The 27727-nt window shown below is 42.4% G+C and overlaps 1 protein-coding gene and 1 long non-coding RNA gene across 2 annotated transcripts; both read right to left on the reverse strand.

The window, feature by feature from the left end:
* Positions 1–2993: 2993 nt before the first annotated feature.
* LOC127395895 (uncharacterized) lies at positions 2994–5613 on the reverse strand. The gene is made up of 2 exons (XR_007891869.1): positions 5512–5613; positions 2994–3234 (listed from the first exon to the last, which is right to left on the reverse strand). It is a non-coding gene; the product is annotated as an uncharacterized LOC127395895 (long non-coding RNA).
* Positions 5614–11807: 6194 nt separating this feature from the next.
* Positions 11808–17125, reverse strand: CTSL (cathepsin L). The gene is made up of 8 exons (XM_051643372.1): positions 17054–17125; positions 16485–16619; positions 16024–16146; positions 15787–15942; positions 15196–15420; positions 13479–13647; positions 13013–13130; positions 11808–12220 (listed from the first exon to the last, which is right to left on the reverse strand). Exons 2-8 carry the CDS (start codon positions 16608–16610, stop codon positions 12121–12123), a joined length of 1017 nt encoding a protein of 338 aa, XP_051499332.1. The 5' UTR covers positions 16611–16619; positions 17054–17125; the 3' UTR covers positions 11808–12120.
* Between the last annotated feature and the right edge of the window lie 10602 nt (positions 17126–27727).

A 27727-nucleotide genomic window follows, 5' to 3' on the forward strand; every position in this document is an offset into this window, starting at 1 on the left:
TCTGAAACGAGCAGGCATTCACTGACCAAGGAGAGAAAAAAATTATTAATGAAAATAAATACATTATTATGTTTAGTGGTAAGGGTGTGAAAACTGGGGTTTAGGTCACTTTAAGTATTAGACATTCTGATACCTTTATAGCCCTCCTGTCTCACTATATGGCCTTTTTTTTTTTGGCACTCATCTTCCTGTAAGCAACTATTGCCCCGTCTCCACGCCTCTAGCCACACTGGTAGAAGACTTTATCACGAATACACTGTGTCTTGCATTAGGACATAGATAGGAGTTAAATTACTCCTGCCAAGAAAATTAAAATCGTGTTCCATTATTCATAAAGAAGAGGCAAACATTTATAAATCAAGGCAGACAGAAAATTATACAGGACAGGTATTTACCCTTAGGTATTGTTATCCCAGGATAACAAACTGAGGATGTGATTTCAGTACTGCTTCAGATATCAAAGCACTCCTTCTGCAGGTCTTTATCTGACACTCTTTAAAGCAATAACAATGCTACAACAACCGCCTAGGATCAGCAAGAACAGTGTGTACTTGTTTATTCTGTTCCTTGTCATGTGGTTCCTGAATCTCTGCTACCAACAGCAAACACATGCAACACTTAAATCCTGGAGAAAGAGGAAGCAGAAAAACACTGTGAGGGTTTAGGTAGTAGCTGTATACTGGATAATGTAATTGTGCACTCTGTCAATGAAAGCTAGTGAATTAACTTTCCTGAAAATAAAATAAAATAAAATGCACCCAATGCACATGTGCATGTATAGATATATGTTTATACAAATATTTAATGCATACAAGGTCACTCTGTCTCCCCACCTCAATCTCCATATAAGAACACAAATAATTGTTGATGCCACCAGTTTATTGAGAAACTCTATTGCATTTTTTTTTAATCAGAAGCCTAAAACCAAGCATAATTCAAGCCTAGCCTAGTAAGCTAACAGTACCAGTACTGCAGCAGAAGAAAGATCACTTGTAACTTGGTCTTGCTTCCAAGGGGCCAAGAGAAATTATCAAGATTGAAGCAAGAACAGGGACTTGGTACTTCCCAGTGTAACAACAGGGCTTCTAAAAACAACCTCTTTTTATAGGAATTCTGAAAGAAGGTTTGTACTGTGGTAGGCATACACAATCTGGTGACTAAGATCCATGTCCCTGTGCAGGCAGTTAAACTATGTATCTCTGCAATGCAACGTGTCAGTCATTCAGTGCCCTGGTGCCAGCATAGCAGCACCTAAACTGCCTTCATGTAAGCATGATTTCACAGCAAAACCTGTCTATAATCCCATCTGTTAGCCTTCCCATGTTAGCAGGAAGAGCTAGAACCAGGGTAACTGATCTGACAAATAGCTGCAGTTTGCTGGCTGTTGATGCTTAAAAAGAATCTATTCTGTGATTCTATTCTGTGATTCTAGATTATTATGCTCACAGTTTGTGGGCTGCCAGGTGGCTAATATCTAAAAAGAGATCAGTATCTTCCCTGTATAAACAACCCATGCAAATCCCAAACACAGATTATGAAAGCAGCTACTTTCTTTGGTGTGAACTGTAGATTTTCTTTGCCAGAGTCCCACTTTGACCTAATTCACTGCACCTATACTCTTTTCCTAAGTATGTGTATGTTCTCTGCTACATCTAGCACAACCCTTCAACCTAACGGCTCCGCCACGCCCTTCTTAAACTCTCAGGACAGAGTCTGAAGTTTCCCTTCCCAGTGTGATAACCAGTTCAGACTGTTTCTCTAGAGCTCTAACACAAACTGCAGGGTGTCTCTGGTGGGGGATCACCTCCTACAAAGCCCTTGTGATACTGCACCACAACTTCCCTTCGTGCTCAGCTGCCAGGGTGTCTGAGAGCATTTAGACAGCTGAGAAAACAAGATGTGGCACCAGGAGCTGTCATCAACACTGCTGAGAGGAGCTAGGAAGCTACTAACATGGACAAGTGCTCATGACAAAGGTGCTCTGCCTCTGCCTCTGCTTACAGAAGCAGGTGATGCATGATACTACTCCTCATATACTCATCAGCATGATAAAAAATAGAAAATGGAAACATCAAGTACCTGAAGGAACAGACATGGATTTAAATATTAGTTCACACATATACCTTTATATCAGTATTTAATGTTTTGCTGACATAAAATTATGTATAAACCAATGTCAGATGATTTTTTACTACATTTTGAGGAAGATCTGGAAAGGAAAGTATACTAGTTGTATCATACCAGGTATAAAACAAACTTGGCTATTCTTAAAGCACTGGCTTCCAACTTGTTGCCAAATCTAATTCTTATTTCCAGTTTCAGGGCACTTTCACACCTATTTTGGAAGCAAAATAAAAGCAAACTAACTAAACCTGGTGGTATCCAATAACACAAGAAAACACAGAAACCCCATCAACAAATGAGCAGTTGTTCTTTAATTACTTTGACTGGAAATTCAGTCAGCCTGAACAGTCAGCCACCAAGCGTTGGCCTTGTGACTGCAATCATAAGATGGGGAATCAGAGAACAGGTTGGGGCTGGCAGGCTTCCCACCAGCCTCGAGGTGCCCAGCCTGCCTGTGCCACTGCCTTGTCAGTCTAGAGCCATGGGGACCTGATCCCAGACCCCCTGCAGCACGGCAGCTGAAGCAGAGATGCTCTTTGAAATGTTGGATCAAATATGTCTTTGAGCATTTGTATCAAAAGTTGGTACTTTATTCTGTTTTCCACAAAACGCATACAAAGGGAGTTTTGCGGTTTTTTTAATAAAGCCAACTCGTATTTCTGGAAAAATCAGACAAGACTTTTCTTCAGTTATAAAATGGGAGCCGTATACTTCTGGCTAATCACAGACACAGAACAAGAAAAAGCTCTTAGTTTACATAGATTATACCACCCAGTTAGACTCATTGTGAAAAAACGGTGGTTGGTACCTATGGAAGAGAAGAGAGTGACTAACAAGAGGAAAGATGATAAAATCATTAACTCCTGGAAGACTGCAAAAAAAAAAGTATCTATTTTCCACAGATAACCAAGGCCCAAATGTGGGTGAAGCATGGAACAGAATGAACACAGAGATAAGAGGATCTGCACACAGTTACCCAGATGTACAGAATCCCAGAAGTTTCAAGGAGACAGTCCCGCCCGTTCAGGGAGGCTTCAGGTCATCATGGACAATACTCATAAATCCCATGTGTTGCTACTCGAAACACTTCCGGGTTTGGTTCCTGGCTTGCTGCAAATACATATATGGTTTCAGAAAACAGAAAATAAAAACCTCAAACCAAGCATGTGATTTGATTCTACTGAGCCGATTTTAATCCTTCATGGAGATAGTAGGTTTTCCCACTGAGACCTGCCCTGGAGGGGTTGCTCTCAAAGCAATGATTTGCATCATGGTTTTGCAGGATTCTGCTCATCAGAAGCTGAGCAGGTTTCCAGTTTTTGTTTTCCAGCAGTTTTTGCAGTCCTGGCCACTGTGATCCATGCAGGAAGTTTGGTGATCCAGCTTGCAGAGGGTTTTGACCAGGACAGCTACGTACTCACATGTCAATAAATGAGTTCTTGTCAGCTGCTAAGCAGATCACCAGTGAACATTTTATCACTGTTGGAGAGACACCTCATCAGATAACACACCCGCTCAATTTTCTGGTCAGCTGGGACTGAATGTGCAAGGCTAGCCTAATCCCAGCCCGGGGGCATGACCATTCTGGATGTTCCATCGATTCAGCCTCAAATACACTGTCAGCACATGCCTGGGAAAAAGAGAAGTCAAACTTGTCCCCAAGCCCAGCTGGCCTCGTGATCCCATGCTGCTCAAAACACAGCTCCAAGAGACCAGCATGCCCTGTGCTTGCTGACCAGCTGACACACTGTCTGTGTTTTGCCCTTTGGATTGCCAGTTTTCCTGTTTTGCTCCTGTATGGACAATTTTCTCTCTCTTTGAGCAACCTGATGTGATTTATTAGTCCAGCAGAGAAGAAGAAAAGGGAGACTGTTCAAATGAAAAGAAAGCATGAAGGTTAAACGGAAGGCAAGGGGCCACACAGGCTAATGTAGATATGAAATTTAAACTCTGTAAAAGAGCAAGAATGGAGCTGTTTACCTTTTAACTCTGTTGAAGCTACACTGGGAGAAAACAAAGCCCAAGGAGGCAGCTAGCCTTCCCTCAGATGTAAACACACAGCTGCTAATCAGCTGCACAGCCTCTGGCAGGCAGCAGCACTGCTTTTGGGCTTTTTCCTCTCCCACTTCGCAGCTGTGTGTCAGTTTAGATTAAAAACTTAGTGGTGAGGGAGGTTCTCTTGCTTTCTGGTTTACAGAGCACCCAACAAAATAGGACTACAAAGTTTGCTGAAATATTTGGAGATAATGCAACCAAAATAAAACTTCATAATAATTTCTGATGGGCTTCCTGTGACCACGTCTGCTTCTGAAATGCTCTACTATATAGAGAGAGAAATGTCATCAAACAATGCAATAGCACTGAATCAGAAAATACAGGTGCCCTCCAATTCTTCAAGAGACTAGTGAGCAACTAATAGCAAAACGGCAGCAGTATTTATTCTTAACCTTTGCACAAGGCATTGTAATTGCTATATAAACACTTCTGTTTCTTTCAATTACAGGTATTATACATCTCCAAAAGCCAATGCAGTTTCACATCACAGCTGATGTTTTCAGTGTATATTTCCTATTAAAAAAAAAACACCACCACAACAAAAAAAACCCCCTGCTGTCTGTGCTTTATGTTTGAATGAAGAAAAGCAAACTGCAATACTAGTAAACATGGCTGAGCAGAAGGAATATTAAACGGGCTACTGAGAAGAACCTGCATTCACAATTCTTGCGCCGTGTTCCAAGACGTGCTACAGCCTTAAGGAGTTCTCAACATCCCACTTCAGCATCAGCTTCCCATACATACTAAGATGGATTTGAGTGTCTAATAGCCCTGCATTGATTTTAAACATTTTTATGCCACTGTGTGCATGCTGTGCAGGAAGCTTTCACTAGTAATTAAAAAAAAAAAAAAAGTAAAAAAAGTAAAAAAATCAATATAATAATTAAAACTAGAGCTTAAATGTTTCCACTGTGGTTCTCAAGACTGCAATTTTCCCTAGTAGATGCATAAAGGAATAGCTCTAATAGCTTCAGAGCGCCCTGGTAGAGCACACCTCAACCACTCTCATTCTGGAGCAATACACATCAACAAAGAACTTTGAAACACAAAGTTAATTCCAGATGAATGTCCAAAGTGGATTAGATGTCACTAGGCACATGAACAACCCTCTCCAGGCTGGAAAATCATCTCCTACTTGCTCAGATTCTAGCCCAACCACAAGCTTTCCCTGGAGGCCCTCACAAAGTCACGCTTACCCAAAACCATAATTTGTAGCTAGCTGAGGGAGGGAATAGCTCACTCTCTGATTTTGCTTCATCTTTAACCACTTCTTCCCAAATAAGAAAGATTGCAGAAGGTAAGGTAACAGGTATCAGAGCTGCAGTGCCATACCTGACGACACACATTGGTATTCCTAACAGATGTTTCCCAGCGTGACTTTACTGGGAAAGGCTATTAGGTTTCACTCAGAAGTAGGTTTTGGATCTCCTGGAGGTGGTGAGAACTGTAAGTGAACACAAGAAGGAAGAAGTGTTTAAAAAAGAACCCACTATGTATTTTTTTAAAATGCCTGTCTTCATGGTTTCTTTGCTGCTTTACTCTCATAGGTTGGCAGTAGCCCATCAACAGAAGCTAGCATGATGGAAACAAAAAGTGCTGCAGAGATCACATTTTAAAACCACTGGAAACACAAATCTTCATGCAATTTAGCATGAAGAAAACAGATAAGACACAATCATGTTCCCTACGAACATAAGGGAATGTGGTTTCTTCTGAGGCCTCTAATATATCTAAACTAATCAACCCATGAATCAGGTATCCACCATGTGGCCAACCCCTCTCCTTGTCTGTTTCATGATGAACCTATTTGAATGTCATCTAGGTTCAGTTTTGTGGATTGAATCTCTGAGAATAAAGTGTTGTGTCTGATTACATCCTTTCTTCTAAATGCTTTAGGTGTCCCTACACTTATCTGAAATTTCACTAATGGTTTGATAAAGCCCTGATTACAGAATGAGAGATAACATCCCCATTAGTGATTTAATCTTAAAAAATTATTTCTTCAAAACAGTGTATTAGTTAAGCCTTAGCATTTCATGATTTGACTTCCCAACAAAAAGTGTGAAGGCTATTGGGACAGAAGACTGCAATTAAAAATGGACTCTCAAACTGTTGTGTATCTTAATACAGTGCAAAGAGAGATACAAAGCGGAAGAATCAGCTTATACTATAACGGACAGCAGGGTATGGAGATAGGAGCAGCTTCATGTTCACAAGCCATGGTACTCATGGGGGACTTCAACCACCCTGATATCTGTTGGAGGGACAACTCTGCAAAGCACAAACTATCCAGGAGGTTCCTAGAGTGTGTTGATGACAACCTCATTTTCTAAGGAATTGAGAAATGAACAAGGAGAGGTGCTATGCTGGGCCTTGTCCTCATCAATGAGGAAAGGCTGGTGAGGGATGCTAAGCTCAAGGGCAGCCTTGGCTGTAGAGACCCTGAAATGGTGGAGTTCAGGATCCTTAGTGCAGCAAGGAGGGCTCACATTAAGCTTACTAGCCTTGACTTCAGAAGGGCAGATTTCTTCAGGAATCTGCTCAAGAGAGTGTCTTGGGATAACATCCTGGAGGTAGAGGGGCCCATGAAAGCTGGCTGATACCGAAGGATCACCTTCTCCAGGCCCAAAAACGTTGCATCCCAATTAAGAGAAAATCAGGTAGAAACTCCATGAGGCTGGAATGGATGACAAGCAGCTCCTAGAAAAGCTCAAACTTAAGAAGGAAGCATACAGAGAGTGGAAGCTAGGGCAGGTATCCTGGGAGGATTAGAGAGAGGTTGTCTGAGCAGCTAGGGATCAGGTTAGGAAAGCCAATTCCCAGATGGAATTACATCTTGCCAGGGATGTAAAGAGTAGTAAGAAAAGCTTCCATAGGTTTGCTGGGGATAAAAGGACAACCAAGGAAAATGTAGGCCCTCTCCTGAAGGAAATGGGAGACCTAGCTATGCAGGATATTGAGAAGGTTGAGGTTCTAAATTACTACTTTGCATCGGTCTTCTCTGGCACGTGCTCCAGCCTCATTGCAAAGGCCACAGCAGGTGAAAGCAGGGACTGGGAGAACAAAGCACCCCTCACTGTTGGAGAAGAACAGGTTTGTAACCATTTGAAGAACCTGAAGGTGCACAAGTCTGTGGGGTCCATCCATGGGTCCTGAGGGTGCTGGAGGATGAAATTGCTAAGCCTCTGTCCATCATATTTGAGAGGTCATGGCAGTACAGTGAGGTTCATGCCAATTTGAAAAAAGGGAACGAAGCCCCTATTTTTAAAAAGGGGACTAAGGGAGATCCAGGGAACTACAGGCCAGTCAGTCTCACCTCTAGGCCTGGCAAGATCATGGAAGAGATCGTTCTGGAAAATCTGCTAAGGCACATGGAAAATAAAGAGGTGATTGGTGACAGCCAAAATGGCTTCACTAAGGGCAAGTCATGCCTGAGCAATCTGGTGGCCCTCTACAACAAGGTAGAAGGCCACCTTCTACATCTTCTACAGAGACTGTGGATGGTGGCAGAGCAATTGATGTAATCTACCTGGATTTATGCAAGGTGTTTGACACTATCCCACATGACATCCTTGTTTCCAAACTGACAAGACATGGATTTGACAGATGGACCACTCGGTGGATAAGGAATTGGCTGGATGGTCTCACCCAGAGAGTTGTGGTCAATGGTTCAGAGTGCAAGTGGAGGCAAGCGACAAGTGGTGGTCCTCAGGAGTCAGTATTGGGACCAGTGCTGTTTAACATCTTTGTTGTAGACATGAACAGTGGGCAGGTCTGCTGACAACACCAAGTTGTGTGGAGTAGTTGACACCCTAGAGGGAAGTGAGGCCATCTAGAGGGCATCCTAGACAGGCTGGAGAGGTGGGAAAATGGCAACCTCAGGAAGTTCAGCAAGGCCAAGTGCAAAGTCCTGCATCTGGGTGGGCACAACCCCAGGCACAAACACAGGCTGAGGGGAGAATGGCTGGAAAGCAGTCCTGAGGAGAAGGATTTTGGGGTGGTATCAGATGAGAAGCCATTTGTGTGTGCTGAAGCGCAGAGGGCCAATTGCATCCTGGGCTGCATCAAAAGAAGTGTGGCCAGCAGAGCCAGGGGAGTGATTCTGCCCCTCTACTCTGCTCTGGTGAGACCCCACCTGGAGTACTGTGTACAGCTCTGGAGCCCTCAGCACAGGAAAGACATGGAGCTGTTGGACAGGGTCCAGAGAAGGGTCACAACAATGATTCAAGGACTAGAGCACCTCTGCTATGAAGACAGGCTGAGAGAGTTGGGGCTGTTTAGCCGGGAGAAGAGAAGGCTCCAGGGAGACCTTATAGCAGCCTTCCAGTGCCTGAAGGGTGCCTACAGGAAAGCTGGGGAGAAACTTCTCACCAGAGAAGGTAGTAATAGGACAAGGGGTAATGGTTTAAAACTGAAAGAGGGTAGATTTGGTCACATATTAAGAAGAATTTTTTCACCATGAGGGTAGCAAGGCACTGGCACAGGTTGCCCAAGGGGGCTGTGGAAGGTCCTTCCCTGGAGGTATTTAAGGCCAGGTTGGATGAGGCTTTGTGCAGCCTGGTCTAGTGTGAGGTGTCCCTGCTCATAGGAGGGAGGTCAGAACCTGATGATATTTAAGGTCCCTTCCAAACTTAACCATTCTGTAATTCCTTGGTTAACAGCCAGAAATTGCAGTTCATCTCTAATATGGAAAAACATATTAATTGGCGTTAAGCTTAAGAGATACATGGCAGGATTAATTAAAGAGCATATACTGCATAACTTATGTTTAGAAGCTAGGGGTTTTGTGTTCTTGGTTTTTTTAAGTGGATATTGCCATCTTCCTAAATGTCCAGTTGTCTCAGAATGATGTTTGCCAAGAGCCCTTGTGCAGATCACCAGTTAATTATTCACCATAGCCAAACTTCAATGATACAACTCGTCATGTTTGCTTCCCTGTTTCAGCAGAGTGACATAACAAATACTTTGCCACTGTAGTCCTTAAAAATATTTTGAAAACTACTTTCCTGCATGGATTGTGCAGGGGGATTATAAATTTATTCATTCCACTGTTAATGTTCAGAAATTAATTTAACATTAGCAAAAACAATGCACGTTAAAAAAAACCCAACACAACAACAACCCAAAATTCCAGTCTACTTCACAGTCACTGATAGGATGAGAAAATAACTTCTTTTACAGGGTAAAGAAAGAATTTCCTGTGTGACAGTTGGGTTAATTTCTCACTGGAGTATAAGGCAGCAACAATTCTTGTGTAAGCGGTATCATTTCTTTTAATGGTTTTCCTTGCCTCAAGAGTACTCGTCTTTAGAAACTCATGACCAACTTCTGATAAATACAGTTATTCACCAGAAAGATCAGATAAACTTATTCTTACAAGACTTTTAGGTCAAGGTCAGTCTAAGATGCAACAGCACATGAAAGCCAAGTGCAAAACCTTTTTTAAACAGTTCATTTTTACAATGAAGATGAAAACAAACAATGACTGCAGAGCCTTATTCACTGCATAGAGCTGCCATCTACCACACATGAAACATAGCACCCAAATAACGTATTTAGGTACGCACAAGTGTACAGTGGCTGTACTTTAGACAGGGCCTAAACAGGGCACTTTAGACAGGATATTTTACTGATAATACATGTTCACTAGTATCTTAAAAAATAACACATCTTGTAATAAATGAACTTCAGCTATCAGCAGGAATATAAAACCAAAGAAAGCCTGGGAAAAAAAAAATATTGGAACACAGTCATGAAGAGCTTTCATCAATTTTCTGGGAACAACTCAGGAGCTTTCTGTGTGTGCCTGCATAACATTGATTTGCTGTATATTCAGAAAGGAACAACTCTGAAGAGAGATGGTACTTTCTTCAACAGGACAGATACCATTATGGAATAATTTGCTATTTTATACTAGTATTTCTAAATTAAGTGGAAGAAGGAACAGCTGTACAGAAGATAAGGCAACTACAGTGGAATTGTAAAACCAGATTTAATGTTACTGTTGAAATGCATCAGGTTTCAAATTTCTACAAGTAACACCTTAAGTGCTATTAAGCTCACAGTAATGTCAGCTTCTAGGATACAAGCGTTCAGAGCGATAGGCCTCTGCACACCCCTAGTTCTTGGGCAGCAATAATGAAAAGCAGCTACTACATTAGGGATCCTATGCAGTCATTTCCCTGGCAACATTTTGATCTTGCCTCTCATTATGAATGCAGACCATTGCCACTTCCTTCTGAACATAGTAAGTCCTTAGAGGACCACCAGTTGAGCTCCATATTAATTTAATCCATAGCTTCCACTAAGCAGTATGAATGTTCTTCTTAACAGGCTTAGCAAGTCAGCTTAATAGCTAAATTCTAACCAGTATTTCTGCTTTGTGGCTTGTTCAACAGCCCCTGGGATGAGGGAGGCTCTTCCTCTTAAAAAAAAACACAAACAAAACCCACAAAACCAACAAACTTGTAGGGAGATTCATGTTGAAAGCATTCATCTATAAGGAGCATGGGGACAGACTCACAACTGAACAGCATTTAAGCTTTTATTATTTCAGATACCTCACCTTGTTCTTCTTGCAGATGTTTATGAAATGTAAACTTAAAGGCTTACTTCAGCTACAACATGGAAATTCAGCTTCCCTACCTTTTACTCCAAAGATTCCCTTGCATGCATGGCTGTTACTCAGGAAATATGCTGTGCTTAAGAACCTACAGGTTGATGACCCATGAAATGGTGCTAGTTAAGATGCAGAACTACCCTCCTTCCATCCAGACCAAGTGCAAAAGACAGTGAATCAGCACCCAACATGTCTTCCCCCAGTTGTTTTCAGTATTACCAATTCATCCTCCTCTGCAGAAACTACTAGTACACAAATCTCACTAGCATGCAACAGCTAGTAATCCTGTCTCAGAAGCAGATACCTGCCAGAGAAAAATTCTCTCAGAAGAGAAGGCACAGGGTGCAGAGTACATCACCACAGTACAGTCACAGAGTATCCAGGGCTTAACAGTGGCCCAACTTCACTTTCCCTAGGAACAGCATTGCCCCTGACTACTTTCCCAAGCCAAAGCTGGTTGGTGTAGGTGGAAGATACTAATGATACTACATATACAAAAAAATGATCTTTTTGAGCAGCCCAGGTGCTCAAATATGATGCTCTAAAGGAATTAAGTACCCTAACTACAGAAATGTAGCACCTAGCTTTAACATCATCAACATTTTCTTATAGCACATCTAAGTGATAAACAGCTGCTGCATAAAGGACCTGAAAAGACTGAAGACATTTGTTATGAAGTACAAAGAAGCAGAGATGGTATCATGTCTGAGTCACAAAACTGAGCCAGAATTAACTTAGTGATATTCTGGAGAGCAAGTATCTTCAAAGAACAAGTGTTAGGTTTTCAGTTACTTCTGCTTTGGCTGAAAGAGGCATTTTTCCACTACCAGTTTTAAATAAGCTGTGTCACAAATACTGCACTTGATTTTGTAACAGTTGTCATTCCCAGATAGGGTTGCATTTTAGTAACTGTAAAATGAGGCATGTGTATAGGGTTGACTTAGTCATATGATTCAGGACAACTATTTGATAGAAAACCCAAGTGGAAAAAACAGACCAAAAAGCCAAGTCATCTGTACATACTAGAATTTAAGTGTTTATTGAAAAAGTAAACCCTTGGGCACACTGCAATTTAAAAAAAAGAAAAAATAAAAAGAATCTACTAGATTAAGCAGTCAAAAACCAGCAATATTACAAGCTGTTTACATACCAACATTTACATTAATTTAAAATAAGTGGCACATGACCAACATGTAAAACACACTTCAAAAGTTTTAAAAAAATCAAGTTGACTGTTGAAGAATAGAAGTCTCCCATGTGTGAACATGGTTTGGTCATTCAGTTTAAATCCCCATCTTGCACTGAAATGTTCAGTCTTCAAATTATACAAGTGGATAGCTAGCAGCTGTTGCTATTCCACAGTGGTTCTTCCTGTCCTTGGCCATGTAGATATATCCTTTGTCACCCCACTTCTCACCCCAGCTGAAAACAGAAGCAAAGAGTTTGTTTTCATGTTCAGAAGAAACTTCCCCCAGTGTTTAAAACTGCCACCTTCCACATTTGTGGATTAAAAAAAAAATCAGGATAGCTGCAGCCAAACTAAAGTGCTTTTCAGCAATTAAATGCATCCTACAGAAGAGGCACAACAAGCCCAGAGAAACAAAGGGTGCAGCCATCCTCTCTCTAGGTGGAGGCCTTGGTTGTGCAGTCCTGGATTACAGGTTATTGAAACTCAAGACACTGCTCCTAGCCAACTTCAAGAGAAGACGAAGACCACAAGCAGCATTTGAGGGTGGTGCCCCAGTAATGCTGAGAACATGAGACAAGATCATGTGCTATGCCCTTTGGCATGATCATATCGTTTTCCACGCAAACTAGGAGGCAACTCCATTTTTAAAATTCAAGTGTTACCCTGTTTCACACAAGTGAGCAGCACTCTGCTTCCAGAAAACATCCATTACACCCACACAACCTGGCTTCCTTCTGCTCCCCTCTGCTCCATCACTTTGACATCTACTAGCTTAATGTGGTGTTTCAGTACTGAACTCCCTTGAATTAGTGAAAAAGCCAAAGAGTCAGCCTGCCATTCTGAGGCTACTTTATTAGGCTGCCAGCAGCATGAGTCAGGTTTTTTTGTCATACAATACGACAGTCTCCAGATTTTCCACATGCACATTTTTATTACTGTTGTCTCCCTACACCACACTACAAGTGACAAACTACCTTTCCTTCTCCCCCACCCCTCAAAGGGTACAAGGCACAAAGAGAGCTTACCTGTTCTTAACAATCCAGTATTTCTTCCCATCAACATCTTCCCCTTCAAAGCCATAACCTACAACCAGAACACCATGGTCCAAGTCTTCACTGCTGCACTCAGGCTCATAGTAGATACCTGCAGAGGCACAAGTTCACACGTGAGCAAGGTCATCACAAACCATTCCACCTCACCAGAGGGGTTATGTGTTTTAACTTAAATGTTGCACAGCTTCTTGGGAGTTGGAGAAAGGAGTTGTAAGTTAAGCGTACCATGGCAGAAACTGAGGAACAAGTATACGCATGAAGGAGAAGCACAAAGTACAGAGAACCCAGATAAGAATTAAAGACTCCTGATTATGTCCTGTGTCACAAGACCATAGCTGTTTGTTGCCTGTTGAGTTTTTTTCATCCTATTAAACTGAAGGGTAATGAATGCTGGGTACTCAAAGGAGTTCTCAGAATGCAGTTGCTAACAGGTCCCCACCTGACTGATAGAACTGGAATGAAGAGTGGCCTGCATCAATGGCAACAGACACTGGACCAACAGCCGCTACTGCTTTCATGAGAGCTCTTTCATGTCCTTGAGGGATGTCAACAAAACCGGTGTCATTGGCAGCATTGTACTCTGCCTTGTAGCGACAGTCTTCATCATCCTAAATAAAGAAAGCCCTAGTTATTACATACTTCTCCACTTAACACACAGGTAAGCACAGGAACTACCAGACATAGTGACTTTGCTGCATTGAAAACAAGTGACTGGAAAGGATTAAATTCCTTCAGCAGTACTTTCAAAGGAAAAAAGCAGAGGGAGAACACAGAAGCTAAGGTACAGAAAAAGCAAGTGACATTGGGACCCACAAGAAAAGCTTCACTGGGAAGCTAAGTACCACCACACCCTGGAACCCTGCCTTTTGGTGGCCAGGACAAATCTCTTTTCTGAATGTATTAATGGGTAATGCAAGAGAGCCAACTATTCATTAATTGCAAAGCAACTCAAACTGCTCATTGAGCAAGCACTTAAAATCCACAATTTTAGCCTGTCATAGTTTGAAGACCTGTGCAGAATGATTTGGAAGTTAAATAATTTGTATTATAGCACCTTACATACAGCTTTCACATTTTCATATTATATATATTCACATTTTGTACTTTTTCAGTTTGTGCTTTTGTTTGTGTTTCATTGTGTTTTTTTGTTGTTGTTTTTTAACAAAATGCAGCCTGCACTGTTCTGAATGCCACAGGCTCTTATATCAGGAGAGGGGCCTAGTTTGGAAGTCAGGCCATGTGAAGTCAAAATGGATTTAAGTAAACACATCCTTCACAGCCCACACATAACCTATGTGACAAGATTAATACTTAAGTTGCCTCCTCCAACTAAAGGAACACAGTACACCTCAACTGCTTACTTTTTGTACTCAGCAATTTAGGCACTTCCTATAACCCACTGGGGTATCTGGAAAAGCAGATATGGAAAAAACTGAAATTACAGGGACACAGGTGAACAGGAATCTAACAAAGGTTTCTATGCTGCACATAACAGATGTAATTGTTGTTGCCCATCCAGTCAACACAAAGCTGCAAGGAAAGATATTCTACAGTGAGCAGAACTTCAAGTGGTGAAAAGCCCAAACCACAGGCTTTTAAGTGATACCACAATTTACAGCTGCTCTTTTGTCCTCTTATGTTTGCTTAACTTTTGGTAGATCACTAGAGGTATTTTAAAAGACTGCCCATTATCTGCATTTATGCACATTTAGCCCAGAAGCAGAGCTTAAGACATTGTCAACAACTATCATTAAAAACAAATTAGTCCAGCTACAGGACTTAGCTGGTCTATGGGTAGCAACCCCATAATAGCTCAGTTATGGGAAGCTGAATTGCATCCCTGTGATTAAGCAGCACTGTTGTGTCAATCCAGATAAGGGATGGCATCTGGTAGGAGGGCAGCAATGATGGGGAGGAATAAGAACATGTGCTCTAGTTTTTCTGACTGGTCTGGTAAGACTTTGACCTCAAAGACCACTGCAGTGTGTGACTCCCACTAGGGATAGAAGTCATTCTAGTTTTTTTTATGAAAAATGCAACAGGAATAACAGATGTACTGATTATTACTGAAGCACTTTCCTTTCTAGGTATGAGTTTACTCACAGTTCATCCACACAGAACATGCGACACCTGCAATACAAGTTATTACAACTTACCTTTGCAGTGTATGGGTAGGATTCCTCTGAATCAATTCCCCCATTATCCTGCACATACTGGAAAGCCTGGTCCATGAGACCACCATTGCAGCCTTGATTTCCTTCAGGACGAGAGCAGTCCACCAGATTCTGTTCACTCAGTGAAACAAGTCTGCCAGTTTTTTTAAACTGCTGCCCTTCAAGAGCTCCTGTTGTACTGAAAGCCCAGCAAGACCCACATTGACCCTGAAGCAAGACATGAAATCACAAGTTGCAAATCCAGACAGATTAGGCGATTGCAGTTCCCTGACCACTGATCTAAACATGAAAAACACAAAAGCTACAAGACCAACTTCAGTTTCACATACCTAGCATGTAAAAGTGCAGATGCTAGAGCCTTTTCAGTTCTTAAGGCATTTAATACCAAACTCCTAAAAAATCCTAAAGGGGATACAGCAATTCTATCCAAGTAGCACTTAATTTGCTAAGCTTGCACTAGGCTTAAAGAAGTCCACAGTATTTTCTCTCTGTGGAAGTGTAGGTAGCATTCAGGAAACTGGGGCTGTAACAAGTAAAAAAAAAATCCACAAACAATCTACCACCACAGAATACCTGGTCTTTGACTGGAGTCACATATCCCTTCTCTCTCCAGTCTACTGATCGTGGTGCTTCCAGGAAGCTGGGCTCAAGAAACTGTGATCCTCTGTACTTCCTTTCTGACTTCTTGTGTGCATACCCATTCATCAACTGTCTGAACTCCTCGGTTGTCTTAAAAAAATTCAAGACATGCAGTCACCATCTATTACACACCACTCTTTAGAACTGTTGTTTTCATGCCTCTATACATACCATGTCACCAAACTGATTCATTCCCAATTTGTAGCTGTGTTTTCCTAAGGTGTGATCCAGATTATGGAGTTCAATCATTTTCAGATTCTTTTCCCACACGACTCTCCTCCAGCTTTCCTCTCTCTGAGGGGCCAGAAAACAACATACTTCAAGGAGACAGTTCAAACAACACTCCATGGCATGATAACATGCTTTGCTATGGCCTGTATACTTGGGCAAATGTAGACTAGTCAAATACTAAGCTTGAACTATTTCAGAGATAGTCTTTTTGCTATCCCCGTACCAAAAGCAGAGAGTACATTACAGCTGAGTCGTTGCACGAACACACGAATGCGACCTATAAAGAGGGGAATTATCCTTCAAGGGCAGACCACAGCCAGAGTTAAAATAAACCAGACATGACTCAGCTGGCAGGGCCCAGCTAAGCTTGCTGCGACCAGCGCATACCCCCGGGCACTCACCTCATGGTAGTCCTTGCTGTGCCACGACTTCCACAGCTGCCAGTGGTCGTCCAGATCGGGGTCTACCCTGGGAGCGCCGAAGGCCAGGCCCAGGCAGAGGCAGAGCGCAGTCAGACAGGGATTCATGCCGGCAACCTGCGGGGAGCGGAGGCAGAGCCGTCAGGCTGAGCACGGCGCAGGGCAGCCGCCCTCCGCTTCGCTGCCCCGAGCGCCAAGGGGGACCCCAGACGGGCCTGCCGGCCGGCACACAGCGCGTCCCGCCGCTCCTTCGCCAGCCGGTCCCAGGGCCGAGACGGAACCCGCGCACCCGAACAAAGACCCCCGGGCAGGCTAACAGCCCCACCGCGCCGAGCCTTTCCCGGAGGCCTCAGGAGCTGACTCGGCCTCCCCATCCGGGGAGTGGGGCCCTGGGCCGCGACTGTAAACAAGCTCGGACGACGGGGGCCAGCGGCCTCCCGGGAAAGCGGGCAGCCCGGCGGCCCCTGCCCGGCGGCAGCCGCAGCGCCAGAGCGGAGCTGAGGCCCGCGGGACGCCCGCGCCTCCCGCCCCGCAGCCCCCGCCTCACTCACCTCGCGCAACACCAGCAGCTTCTCCTCCGACTCCTCGACCTGAGGATTCCCAGTCCCCCCGGCCTCTCTTATACCCGCCCCGCCGCGCCCGCCCCGCCGCGCCGATTGGCGGCCGTGCCGAGGGCGGGCGGAGGTCTGCGGGGCGGGAGGCGGGGCCGGAGCGGGGCCGGGGTGGTGCGGGGCGGGAGCTGCGGGCGGGCTGGGGCTGTCCCGGGGGCGTCCCGCGCCGGGAGGGCTGTCGTGTTGGCTGCGGGAGCATGGGAATAGCGGCAGCGCGCTGGGTCGGCTGGAATTTAACCGAGGCAGGACTGGAAGCTGGCAACTGGCAGACGACAGAGACACAAAATCTGGAGAAAAAAGACAAAAATGGCGAGGTGTTGTCAGTCGCAGGGCCAGTCCTGTCCCAGCCTTCCCTCTTGTGGCTCCCTCTAAGGTCAGGCCAGTGAGGCGTCTCCCACGCCCTGGGAGACTTTTGTTTTTAATAGGGAACTTGCCTCTAGTAGAATAATTGCAAGAGCTGTGCGAGGTTCCCCTTTAAACTCTTGTAAAGCCAGTGTTGCTGATGGCCTTAGCCAAGCGCAAACTTGAAAGCATGTGTTTAGAGTGAAAAACGGGGTCTGTAGACTGTTGCACAACAGCAAAAGGGAAGAAATCATATGATACGTGGTTCTCCCTTTTTTGATGTCTTAAGACACACGGTATAACACTGAAACGACCGGTACCTGTTTCCTTACCCAGACTGTCCCAGGAGTAGTCTTTTCCTCAAGGAAGTCCCACGGGGCCAAATACATAAAAAGAAGTTGGAGGAGCTGGCTGGTCTACCTGCACAAGACTCCCACCACTGAACTAGAGTACTGATGACACAAAAATGTGTAAAAAAATGTGTCCAACAAAGATGCTCCTTGATTAGTCAGTAATCATAAACGAGCCTTGTGAAACTTTTGAGGGGAAAAAATAAACAAATTTGAAAGCTAAACTACTTACTTAAGTGAGAGCTTGCATATGAACACTCAGGACTGAGCTATGAGGGTACTTTATACATGTGCAGTCATGCCAATTGGAGCAGGAATGTTAAACATGAAAAGAACTTCTTCAAACTAGAGCTGCAGCAAATGCACACTGGATGCATGGTGGGTTTTAGGAATTACTTGCTCAGCCTTATAATACTCACTTTGCAAAGCTGCATTATCAAATTTCTAGGCATCTTTGTAACTTAAATTTCTTAGTTTTGCAGTTCAGCTGACTGACCATACAGAAATCATGGAAAGGAAGAAAAAGAGTGTGACATACACTGCAACAATGAAATTGCACACTAGCACAAATTAGAAATATTTACAAATTAGAATATTTACTAGTGTGTACAGGTTTGAAAAATTAAACTAGTTATCCTTGTGCTTTCTGCTTAACTATTTGTATTTCCACTTGCCAAACAACAGTTTCAAGACCAGACTTTTCTAAGGAAAATTGCATATTTCCTTATTTGTAAAGGAAAATAGAAATGCAGGCACTAAGACTATGCATTTGTATCTGTCAAGCTTTTCATTACCAAACTGTTTCACATGTAATTATCACACAAGAGTTAGATGAACTCCATACAGCTTGACTAACTCATAGTTAGGGGGCTTTTTTTTTTTTATGTGTGTGTTTGGTTTTTTTTAATTGATTTGGATTTGAAAAGTTTTTAATTAACATGTTTTTGCTAATACTTTCTGTGCCATAGAACTTGTCAATCCTATATGTGTTAGTTTGGGTTTTTTTCTGCGGTTGTATCTGATATCAACTGGGCATTGAAATGCCACAATTAAGTTCTCAATGAACTATGGACCAGGACTTGTTTTCTAAAAGAGCAAGATGTTTAGCTGCCTTGGCAGGAGGTAAAGTCAAACTTACAGAACGTCTTGCATCATAAATCACATCTGCTGCTGTGTAATGTTCCCTGAGGTGCACCAAGACAAACTGATGCTTTTCCAGTTGGTATGGTTCTGTCTCTTCTGTACTCTTATAGCATGTGGTACCCCTCTGCTACCTCTTCTCCTGAATACTCTTAGTGCACATACACATACATAAATGCCAGATACAATTTTTACTAAGAATTTAAGTATGTGTTACTACTGCACATAGGGCAATGTTAAGAGACTTCACTGAAATTCTTGAAGGAGACAGAAATACTTTCACCTTCAGCATGTTGACTTTCGGCTTGTGCTGAATCGTAACTGTTGGATTCACTTACCAGTTCCTCAGGTATTTTGGGAAGGAAACCTGGGAGCCCAGGTGCAGAAACATAAGCATAAGCAAGAAAAATCAGCTATGGTCAGAACCTGGTCATCACAAGAGTTCCGGTTAGAAACCTGTGATAATAAGCTGGCCTAGGACTACCTCCAACTCCTGGATGAACATTTCTTTTCCAAGAGTTGTGTTATATTGTCATCAATGTGAAGACTGCCAGCCATGTTGCAGAGACAGTTCACCACTCTAGTCAAGGTGAAAATGACATGCTGCATAGCTACTAGATAACCCTCTGTCTCATTACTGCTCCTGCTGCTCCTCTCTGTGCACCATGACATGTTCACACATGAAACTGCAAGCCCAGGATGGTGGTGGGCCACTGAAGTGAACAGAGTGTCAGTGGCAGCAGTGGTAACTGGGCAGATACTGGTAGAAATAATTTTCCATCAAATTGTGCAACCTTGTGACACCCTGCTGGAGTCACACCAGCCACAGCAGTCTTTTCTCTATTGAAAACATGTCTGTGGGGACTAGCAACTGTGTGGGGGTCGTGTGCAAAGCAGTCCTTCAAGGTTACCAGAGAAAAGAGGTGAAATCAAGAGCTCCTTCAGTTCCTCTGCTTAAAAGCTTAACTGAAGCCATACCATCCAGTCCAGAGGAGACGCAGATAGCCATGCTAATCACAGTAGTCATATGGCTTCCTGAAATAACCTGAAGATCAAAACTTTGAAGGGAGAAACCCCTTGCCTGTTAATTAAAATCTCTCATTTTTGGAGTGTAATTTTCCAAATTGCTTTGAAAAAGCAGCTTTTGAGGAACTCTATATATGCAGAGTTCCAACTGTTTTGCCAAAGGCCTACCACTCTTCTAAGATGTGGAACAATACCTTTTAATAACTGGTCGTGTTTCCACTGCGACAGCCAAAAGGTGGCCAACTGCCCTGTAGCTGTCTGGCACTGCAAGTTACCAGATGACAGAGGCCATGCATCTTAGTAGTCCTGAGAACTTGCATAGCAGTGTGTTGCCTCTGAAGCTGGAGTGGTGAACTCAACATTGATCTTCAGGGAGGCATCTCATCAACAGGAAACTCAGCTGTTACTGCACATCCCAGATATGCAGCACAGCCCTACCCATCTGGAACCCCTCTGCCTATTTTAATTCAGGATTTCTGAAGCTTGTTTTGTACTTTCAAATTCTTTCTTCTCTTCATTCTCCTGCAACAAGTGCAGAGAGGAAAGGACCAACCTGTATCTGCCAGAAAAAGACCCAGAAATCAGAAAGGCAAAGCTCCTAACTGGAAATGTACCAAAAACGTCTGTGCAATGTACACAGAATAAACTATGTCACACTTAAGGTAACTTGTGTACCATGATCCTTCCTGAAGTAAAAACAAGTGATTTGTTGTGATACTATTTCTCCAAACAGAGAAGGAAGGACATTTTATTTAGGCAAACATCAGTTTTTGCATTTCTGCGATTCAGGATGTTTCTTCCTGGAATACAAAAGGCTGAGCTGGCTTCCTTATAAGGTTATAACTGTGAACATGTTTATTCATACCATGTTAAGTCTTCTGGCTTAAATCTGATTTTGATAATTTTGCCATAACTTACGAATGAACTTGTACAGCAGTTATTGTCTTAGTCAAGGTGTTTCTTAAAGTGTTATTCGTCCTCAAATGCAAATTACTGTATTTTACAGGAAGCTGTCACTGAACAACTTCTATTAGATGCTACAAAAAAAATACCCCAAACATTTCAGTTACATGTGCAATTCTGTTCAGCCAAACACTGATCCAGTTTAGAACAGCACAGATATATTTGAGAGAGCACTGTGCTGATTTTACATGCCAGAGTCTGGTCTATGTATAAGAAATGCCACACTCATATTTGCATGTAGGAAAAGGAAACTTAAAAAAACCCAAACAGGTCAGCTTTCTTTTCAGAAAATTAATCATGTTTTTCTTCCATTTTACAATAAAGATACTTCTCATGGAAAAAAAAGCACAGTAAATTTCCAACACCAGACTGTTTCAGAAAGCTAGGGAGATGTGTGCAGACAATTGTAGAATAGATGTCCCTCTGCTATCTTAAGAAATGATACTCACTTTAATACTTACTTTTAATGCCAGTTTCAGAAAAGTTTTGGGAACTGCAGATATTTTTTACCTAATTTGTTTTGGACATGGCTTGTGAAAAGGCTGCCAAAAAAGCATGAACAGTTTTGCTTATTCCTTGCAGCTCCATGAAAACTAACCGGCATTCCTCCCCAACATGGGCATTCCTCTCCATATATCTGAGGTGGCTCTGGAGTTCATAATGTCCCTCTGGCATTAACGATGTTCGTAAGCACTCACTTGGGAATATTTGTTTTGGATTCTCCCTAGTAAAAAAAAATCAGATTCAAACTGTTCTTCAGTTTGAGCACTCATAATGAAATTAGTTGAATCATTATTAGGTTAGAAAAGGAAGCAGCCTCTGCTTCAAGGGAGCATAGATAGGGTTCTGTGAGTTTTCTGAAAACCTGGGAGATGACTGGGGAGCAGTGACACAACCCTTCTGAAGCACCTCTTTGTTTTCGGCAGTCTTGTGATCTCCCAGAATCATCATTTCCTCACCCAAGTGCCAGATAAGAAACTGCATTCCAGCTTCTCTGCTGGCCACAAGGCAAAGGCGACTTCGTTTGCATCTCAATGTAATACCTGGTCACAGGAGTTGGGGATGATGCAAGGGATTGCTTGCCTTGCAAGAAAGACCAGGTGAGCGGTCTAGTATTGCCACTACTTCTGGGTTAGGGTTTCCCAAAGCCAAGATTATTTTCCTATGAGGTTTTCTGATGAAGTTATTTTTGTGCTTGTGGAAAAAACAAGTTGTTTTGGTTTCTCTTTTCTTTTACCTTAACTTGTATTTTTTTTATATATATATATATATATATATTTTTTTTTTTTTTTAGAGAGGCTAAATACTGAAGTCAGCTTTGAAGCTTTGACCATCCTGCAACTCATGTACTTAAAATTTCAAACCTCAATTTGATTTATTCCCCATTATTTTCACAGTGACTTCTCGTGGTTTCTGGTGGATAGTAATTTCTGAGTTTTGGGAGATATGTGATTTTAAAAGCTAACCCAGGAAGAAAGTGGGATGATCTGGGGAAGTATTCTATTAAATTGCTGATGTAGAATTTTACAGTTATTGTGTTGTATTGACATTTCTGTAGAATTTAAATGATATTGGTGGAATTTTTTCCTCATAAAAGGGTATTTTTTTCAATTTTACTCAAAGTAGTTACTATTTCCTGACACTCTTAATTGAAAATTCTATTTTAACAATATTGCACTTGCAAATCTTGTCTGCATTGTAAAGTTTCTCTGACCGAGACCAGTTTTTTACTGCAAATCTCCACTCTAAACATCACAGTGAAAGCATTTTAACAGAATTCAAAGAAGATATTGGGGAGTATTTAATATTCTATTTAATATTTTAAATCACATTGTGATTTAAACAAAAACTGATCCAACACTTCTCTTTTGAAACAGAGCAGTAATGAAGCTTATAGAATTATAAATCTCTAAGTGCTTTGAGTGCAGTGTTGGTGAAAGAAAAATCTGTTTGTCTTCTGTCGTTCTTGGAACAGTGTTGTCTAAAGGGCAAGCTGACATGCTGGAAAGTGTTTCCTATGATAAGGTTAGAGACTGTGAGTGATGTGAGGAGTTATTTTTAAACTGAAAAAGTTACAGGCTGGGCTTCATTAACAGATCATGTGAGGGAAGGTTAAACAAAAGCTGCTTGCTGGTTTAAAGTTTGTTTTCCTGAAAATCAGGTAAGAGGAAAGAGACATCAGTGCCTGTGTCTTTTGGTTAAGAGCAGTGTTGACTCATAACTCATGTTAGTCCTGCCTTACAAAGGGGAAGACTGAGGCAAAAAGAAGCAGTAGCAAACAGTTGTGGCACTGAAATAAAATCAATGACCCATGGATAGATCACTCTAGGCTTTTCAATGCAGAGGTTAGCCATGGTAAAGCACAGTGCATCTTTTTTTTTCTCCCCTCCTCTCCCCCCATGCTCCCCTTCTGTTAATCAAAAGAAATGCAAGAGTTAACTGGTTTTGGGAATGTGAACAGTGTGGTACAAATCAGGGCAATGCGCATTGTCTTGCCTATCTCTGAGAGCCAGCTGAAGCATACTAAGCCCATTGAAGACCAGGATGCTGGTTAATTGTTGTCAGATTTACATAATCATTTCAAATATCTTAATCACTGTTTAATCACTGTGACAGACACACACTATACCAGGTCTTCCATAGGACCTTTCTGGCTACCATGGAATTGCTAGATTGGAATCTTCTCACTATCAGTAGAGCATAGTTTCTTTTGATCTCTCCCTCTTTGATCAGCCTCAACCTATGGAGCATCCTAAATGTATGCCCTGAAGCTTCAGGGCAGCACAGCACAAGGAAAAGGACTTCTGTTCTGGATCCTCATGGGATACGGAATGAGAGTGCGCGCAAGGGGACATGCATCTAGATGTGAGATGAACGTGGTTTAGTTAGTGGCCAGCATGAAACAAGATATTTTAGGATACTGTTCAATGTTGCAGCAGTGTCTTCATGACTCCATGACAAGGCCATACATCGCACAGCAGCTGCAGAGGTGAGAGCTGATCGCTGCTTCTCTGGCTTGTCTCATGAGTGGCTATTAGCTTATGCAATTTCCTCTTGCTCCATATGAGAACATCTACAACAATATCACTAGACCTTACCCTTAGGCTTGCAGAAGAGCACACTGTATGACTGACAAAATATTCATGCAATCACTTCTCATCCCCATCACTAGAGTCTTCCTCTGCTCTTGTAGTAGGAGATCTCTTGGTGTGTGGTCATGCAGTGCTAGAGAAGTGGGCTGGCATGGGATGATTGCTGTGGTGCTGGTGGTAGTATACAGTTGTGCTGGAGACTGTGGCCCAGATGCCTAGATTTTGGGCCTGCTGAAGTCCAAGCTTCACAATTCACAGATCAGCATCCTTTACTAGCAGGTTCCTCCCTCCCCAGGCAGTACTGCTGCAAGTCAGGTACTTGGCTATCAGCCAGCTAAGCTGTATTACACACTGCCTTGCAACCAACTCATTACCTACACTACCTATTACCTAATGCAAAAAATTCACCTTTGCCCATCACTGGAAAGCTGATGATGAAACCTATGCCATGTGCCTGGATTGCCTTCTGTTCCCCTGCCCCTGATAAGTGTTCCAAATGCCTCCCATTAGCATGTAGAGCAGACAGCTGAGCAAGCACTGCAGTCCACAGTGCTGGCAGTTGCCTCTCCCTCCATTAACTTTTTTTTAAAGATTTTTTGTTTGACTTTGTGTGAAGGAGAACAGTTTGGGCTCCTTTCAGCTTTCTTTAGTTGGCAAAGGCTGGGGTAGCCACTCTGGGGAGGCGCAGGAGCCACTAGCTGACATGTCCCTTCTCTGCACCATGGGAATTAGTCTGCCAGGTTGCTGCTGCGACCATCCCTGCTGTCAGGGGCTTTCCCTGCTGCAGGCTCCAATGTGCAAAGGCCCTTAGTGCTAACACTCAGATCTAGAACTACCTACATTCTGTCTGGGTGCAAAAGGTTAATCCCCAAATACTTTGATGGGGACAGACAGAAAGGAAGAAAGGGAGAAAGAAAGGAGGAAGCATACAAAAGATTCAACACAGTTGCTGTCTAGACCTGTGAAACCTTATTTTGTGACTGTTTTTACTATATGTACAGTGGCAAATACAAAAGTAAATGTAAAAATGTTTTTCTATTCATTCTTTTTTCCTACCAAGAAGAGTTTTTTTGGAAATGGGTTTGGATTTTTTTTGCATTAATTGTTTCACAAAATAATATATCCATAACTCAACTTTAACATCACACAGATTGTTTTGTGTATTGTTCCTGGGCTGAATTTGTACTGTCCTAAACCATTTTCAGAATGTATATGAAAATTAATGAAAAAGGGTAAACTATTAATGGAAACACATGCCTTAGTGCTGTTGTGAATGGAGTATATTATAATAATCTAAATTAAAATGCTCTTTCACAATAGTATTAAAAAATTCTCCTCTTGAAGCGGTAGCTGAAACTAAAATTCTCTAGTAAAATACCAGATTAGACTTGGTTGAGAATTTTTTTTTTCCCTCTTCTCCTTTACTACTCACCAAAAGGCAAGCCGCACAGAAGTGGCAAAGTAAATCTGAGACTAGCCCATACTTTTTTCTGTATTTGGGCACACTTAAAAATTACTTATAAAACATTGTCCGTTGGCCAGTAATCATGTCTTTGATCGCCAGTTTTTTCCTGAAAGGGCTGAAAACTTTGAATTAACTTCTAAAGAGCTGTAAAATGCAGGCTGGTAGGTAACAATTTTCTGCTAAAAACAGTTTTGATTATCCAGACTCAGATAACTGGCTGGCTTTCCATGTTTACTTTTAAACAGGAATCAATATACCAATGTTTTTAAATGATACCAGAAAGGCTAGCACAGATATGTCTGCGTGTGCCCTTTTCATCCTGACTGAGGGAGAATTTTGAGCCTCGCAGATGATCCTCTAAAAACCCAGTGCAGCCAAGGTTGTTTGCTCGTCTTGCTGTAACCTCGGCGAGTCAGAAGTCCACTTCCTCAGCCACAGCCCCCCTGCCACCAGTGGTCCTTTGCTTAACTTTTTCTCGTGTGACAAAGGTTGTGTGCTGACAGCTCCCCACACCAAGTGAAAATGAAGACAAAAAAAATTATAGAGTTGCCAGAAGAGGCTGATAGTTGGCTAAGTAGAAAACATCGGTTTTCTTAACATTTTCCCTGCCTTTTTCTCTTCCATCCATCAGTTCAGTTTATAGTCCTTTTTAGCACTTTTTAATGCCTCAGCTGCTTCAAAACAAAAAAGAGAAAAAATAGGCTTTCCTTCTCTCCTGCCCCCAACTTTTATCAGCAAGACCATTCACTCTGTAAAATTCTGTTTCATTAAGTGTCAGCCTTACCTTATCACTGCTGAGGGCAGCAGCCACCCTAGATACTGTGTTAATGCACGTTGTATGTTTTTGGCTAAATCTTGATTGAAGACTATCAGAACAAACAAAAAGGAGACAATAAATTACCTCACTGATGTAATGCTTTTCATAGTTTGAATGCCTTCCTCTTCCACGAATGTTAACTAATTATGCTTTGTTAATTAAGTCCTGTGATGGAGTGGGGCATCAATCCTGAAAATAATTTGGGACTGTTGTCTCTGGAAGATCTCCACACAGCTGTCAGGATGCTTTTCTATGTATTTTCCTAGCTAAAGCCTGGCTGCCAAGACAAATTACTCAGACTTACAAGTCATCATACGTGTTGCTGAAGAGTTGCCTAAAGTTTATGGGCAGAAGATGAAAGCAAATTCCTGAATGTTTTTTTCTTTTCTTCACCCCCCGCCCCCCGCCCCCTTTTTTAAAAATTTATTTAGATCAAATGTTAATAGTTCTTTGAAAAAGGCCCCAAACCATCTGTGTTTCATGAAAATACTAGAACTATGAGAATTCATCAAAGAGGCTTGTAATTGATCATCTCAGACATAATTCTGCCTCCTGACTTCAAGACCCAGTAAGGTCTCGATGAGCCGTTGCTGTTCTCCCCAAGCAGAGGTATATGAGGAAGATGCTGCTTACTTCTTCTCACATGCTAAAACAAAGGTATATTGATAGAAACACAGCTGCTCTGTGCAGGGTTTTTTTTTCTAAGACTGCAGAAGAGTGGTGCTATGGCTCTTTATCAATGCTAAGTAGTTGAGATTTATCATAAAAGCACAGTTTTGTCCCTAAATCCCTGGACAGCCTTCCCCTCACCTTCAGTTATGTACTTGCAGTTGTGTAACAGCATAATTCACCTGCTTGTTGCCTGTTGTTTTTCCCCTGTGTTTCTGCTTTGTTACTCCTTCCCACTGGGTCTGGGAACAGCCAGGGTTACCTTGCATTTCTCAAATAGCTTTTTGAAGTTACTAACCCTCGTGTTTTTCTCACTAAATTGCTGAGTGTGCCACAGAGCAGGAGCTTCTTATAAACAGGGGGTGCAAGCAGAAATTCAGCACAAGTAGTTTTTTCCATTTTCCTGTTTTTAAAAGATGAGAAAATATTCCGTTTTGTGTGAATCATAGTGCACATGACCTTATCCTGCATCCTTACGTAGGCTGAGCTCTAAGAGCGGCAGTAAGAGTTTTGCTAGGTAGGCAATGCAGAATAGTGAAACTCCTGCTTGCTCCGTTTGTGTAGTCAAACCATCAGTACCTTTGGGCTTTTTGCCCCCTGAAGAATATGAGACACGTACAATTTGTGTGTCTGTTTCCCTGCTTCTGTATCTTCTGACCACATTTGCCATTGCAAGTCAGGCAGAGAAAGTCTCCAACTTGCCTGGAAGGCAGCAGTTAGGTAGAAGAAAATGAAACCAGAGCCTCCAAG

Source organism: Apus apus, chromosome Z (genome assembly GCF_020740795.1).
Source record: "Apus apus isolate bApuApu2 chromosome Z, bApuApu2.pri.cur, whole genome shotgun sequence".
Classification (NCBI taxonomy): domain Eukaryota; kingdom Metazoa; phylum Chordata; class Aves; order Apodiformes; family Apodidae; genus Apus; species Apus apus.

Excerpts from the sequence above, each read along its gene's own strand:
- CTSL (XM_051643372.1), bottom strand. The coding sequence starts at position 16,610 with ATGAATCCCTGTCTGACTGCGCTCTGCCTCTGCCTGGGCCTGGCCTTC. Across the intron at positions 15,943-16,023 it reads TGAATCAGTTTGGTGACATG|ACAACCGAGGAGTTCAGACA; the intron begins GTATGTATAGAG and ends AATTTTTTTAAG. Across the intron at positions 15,421-15,786 it reads TGACTCCAGTCAAAGACCAG|GGTCAATGTGGGTCTTGCTG; the intron begins GTATTCTGTGGT and ends GTCTTGCTTCAG.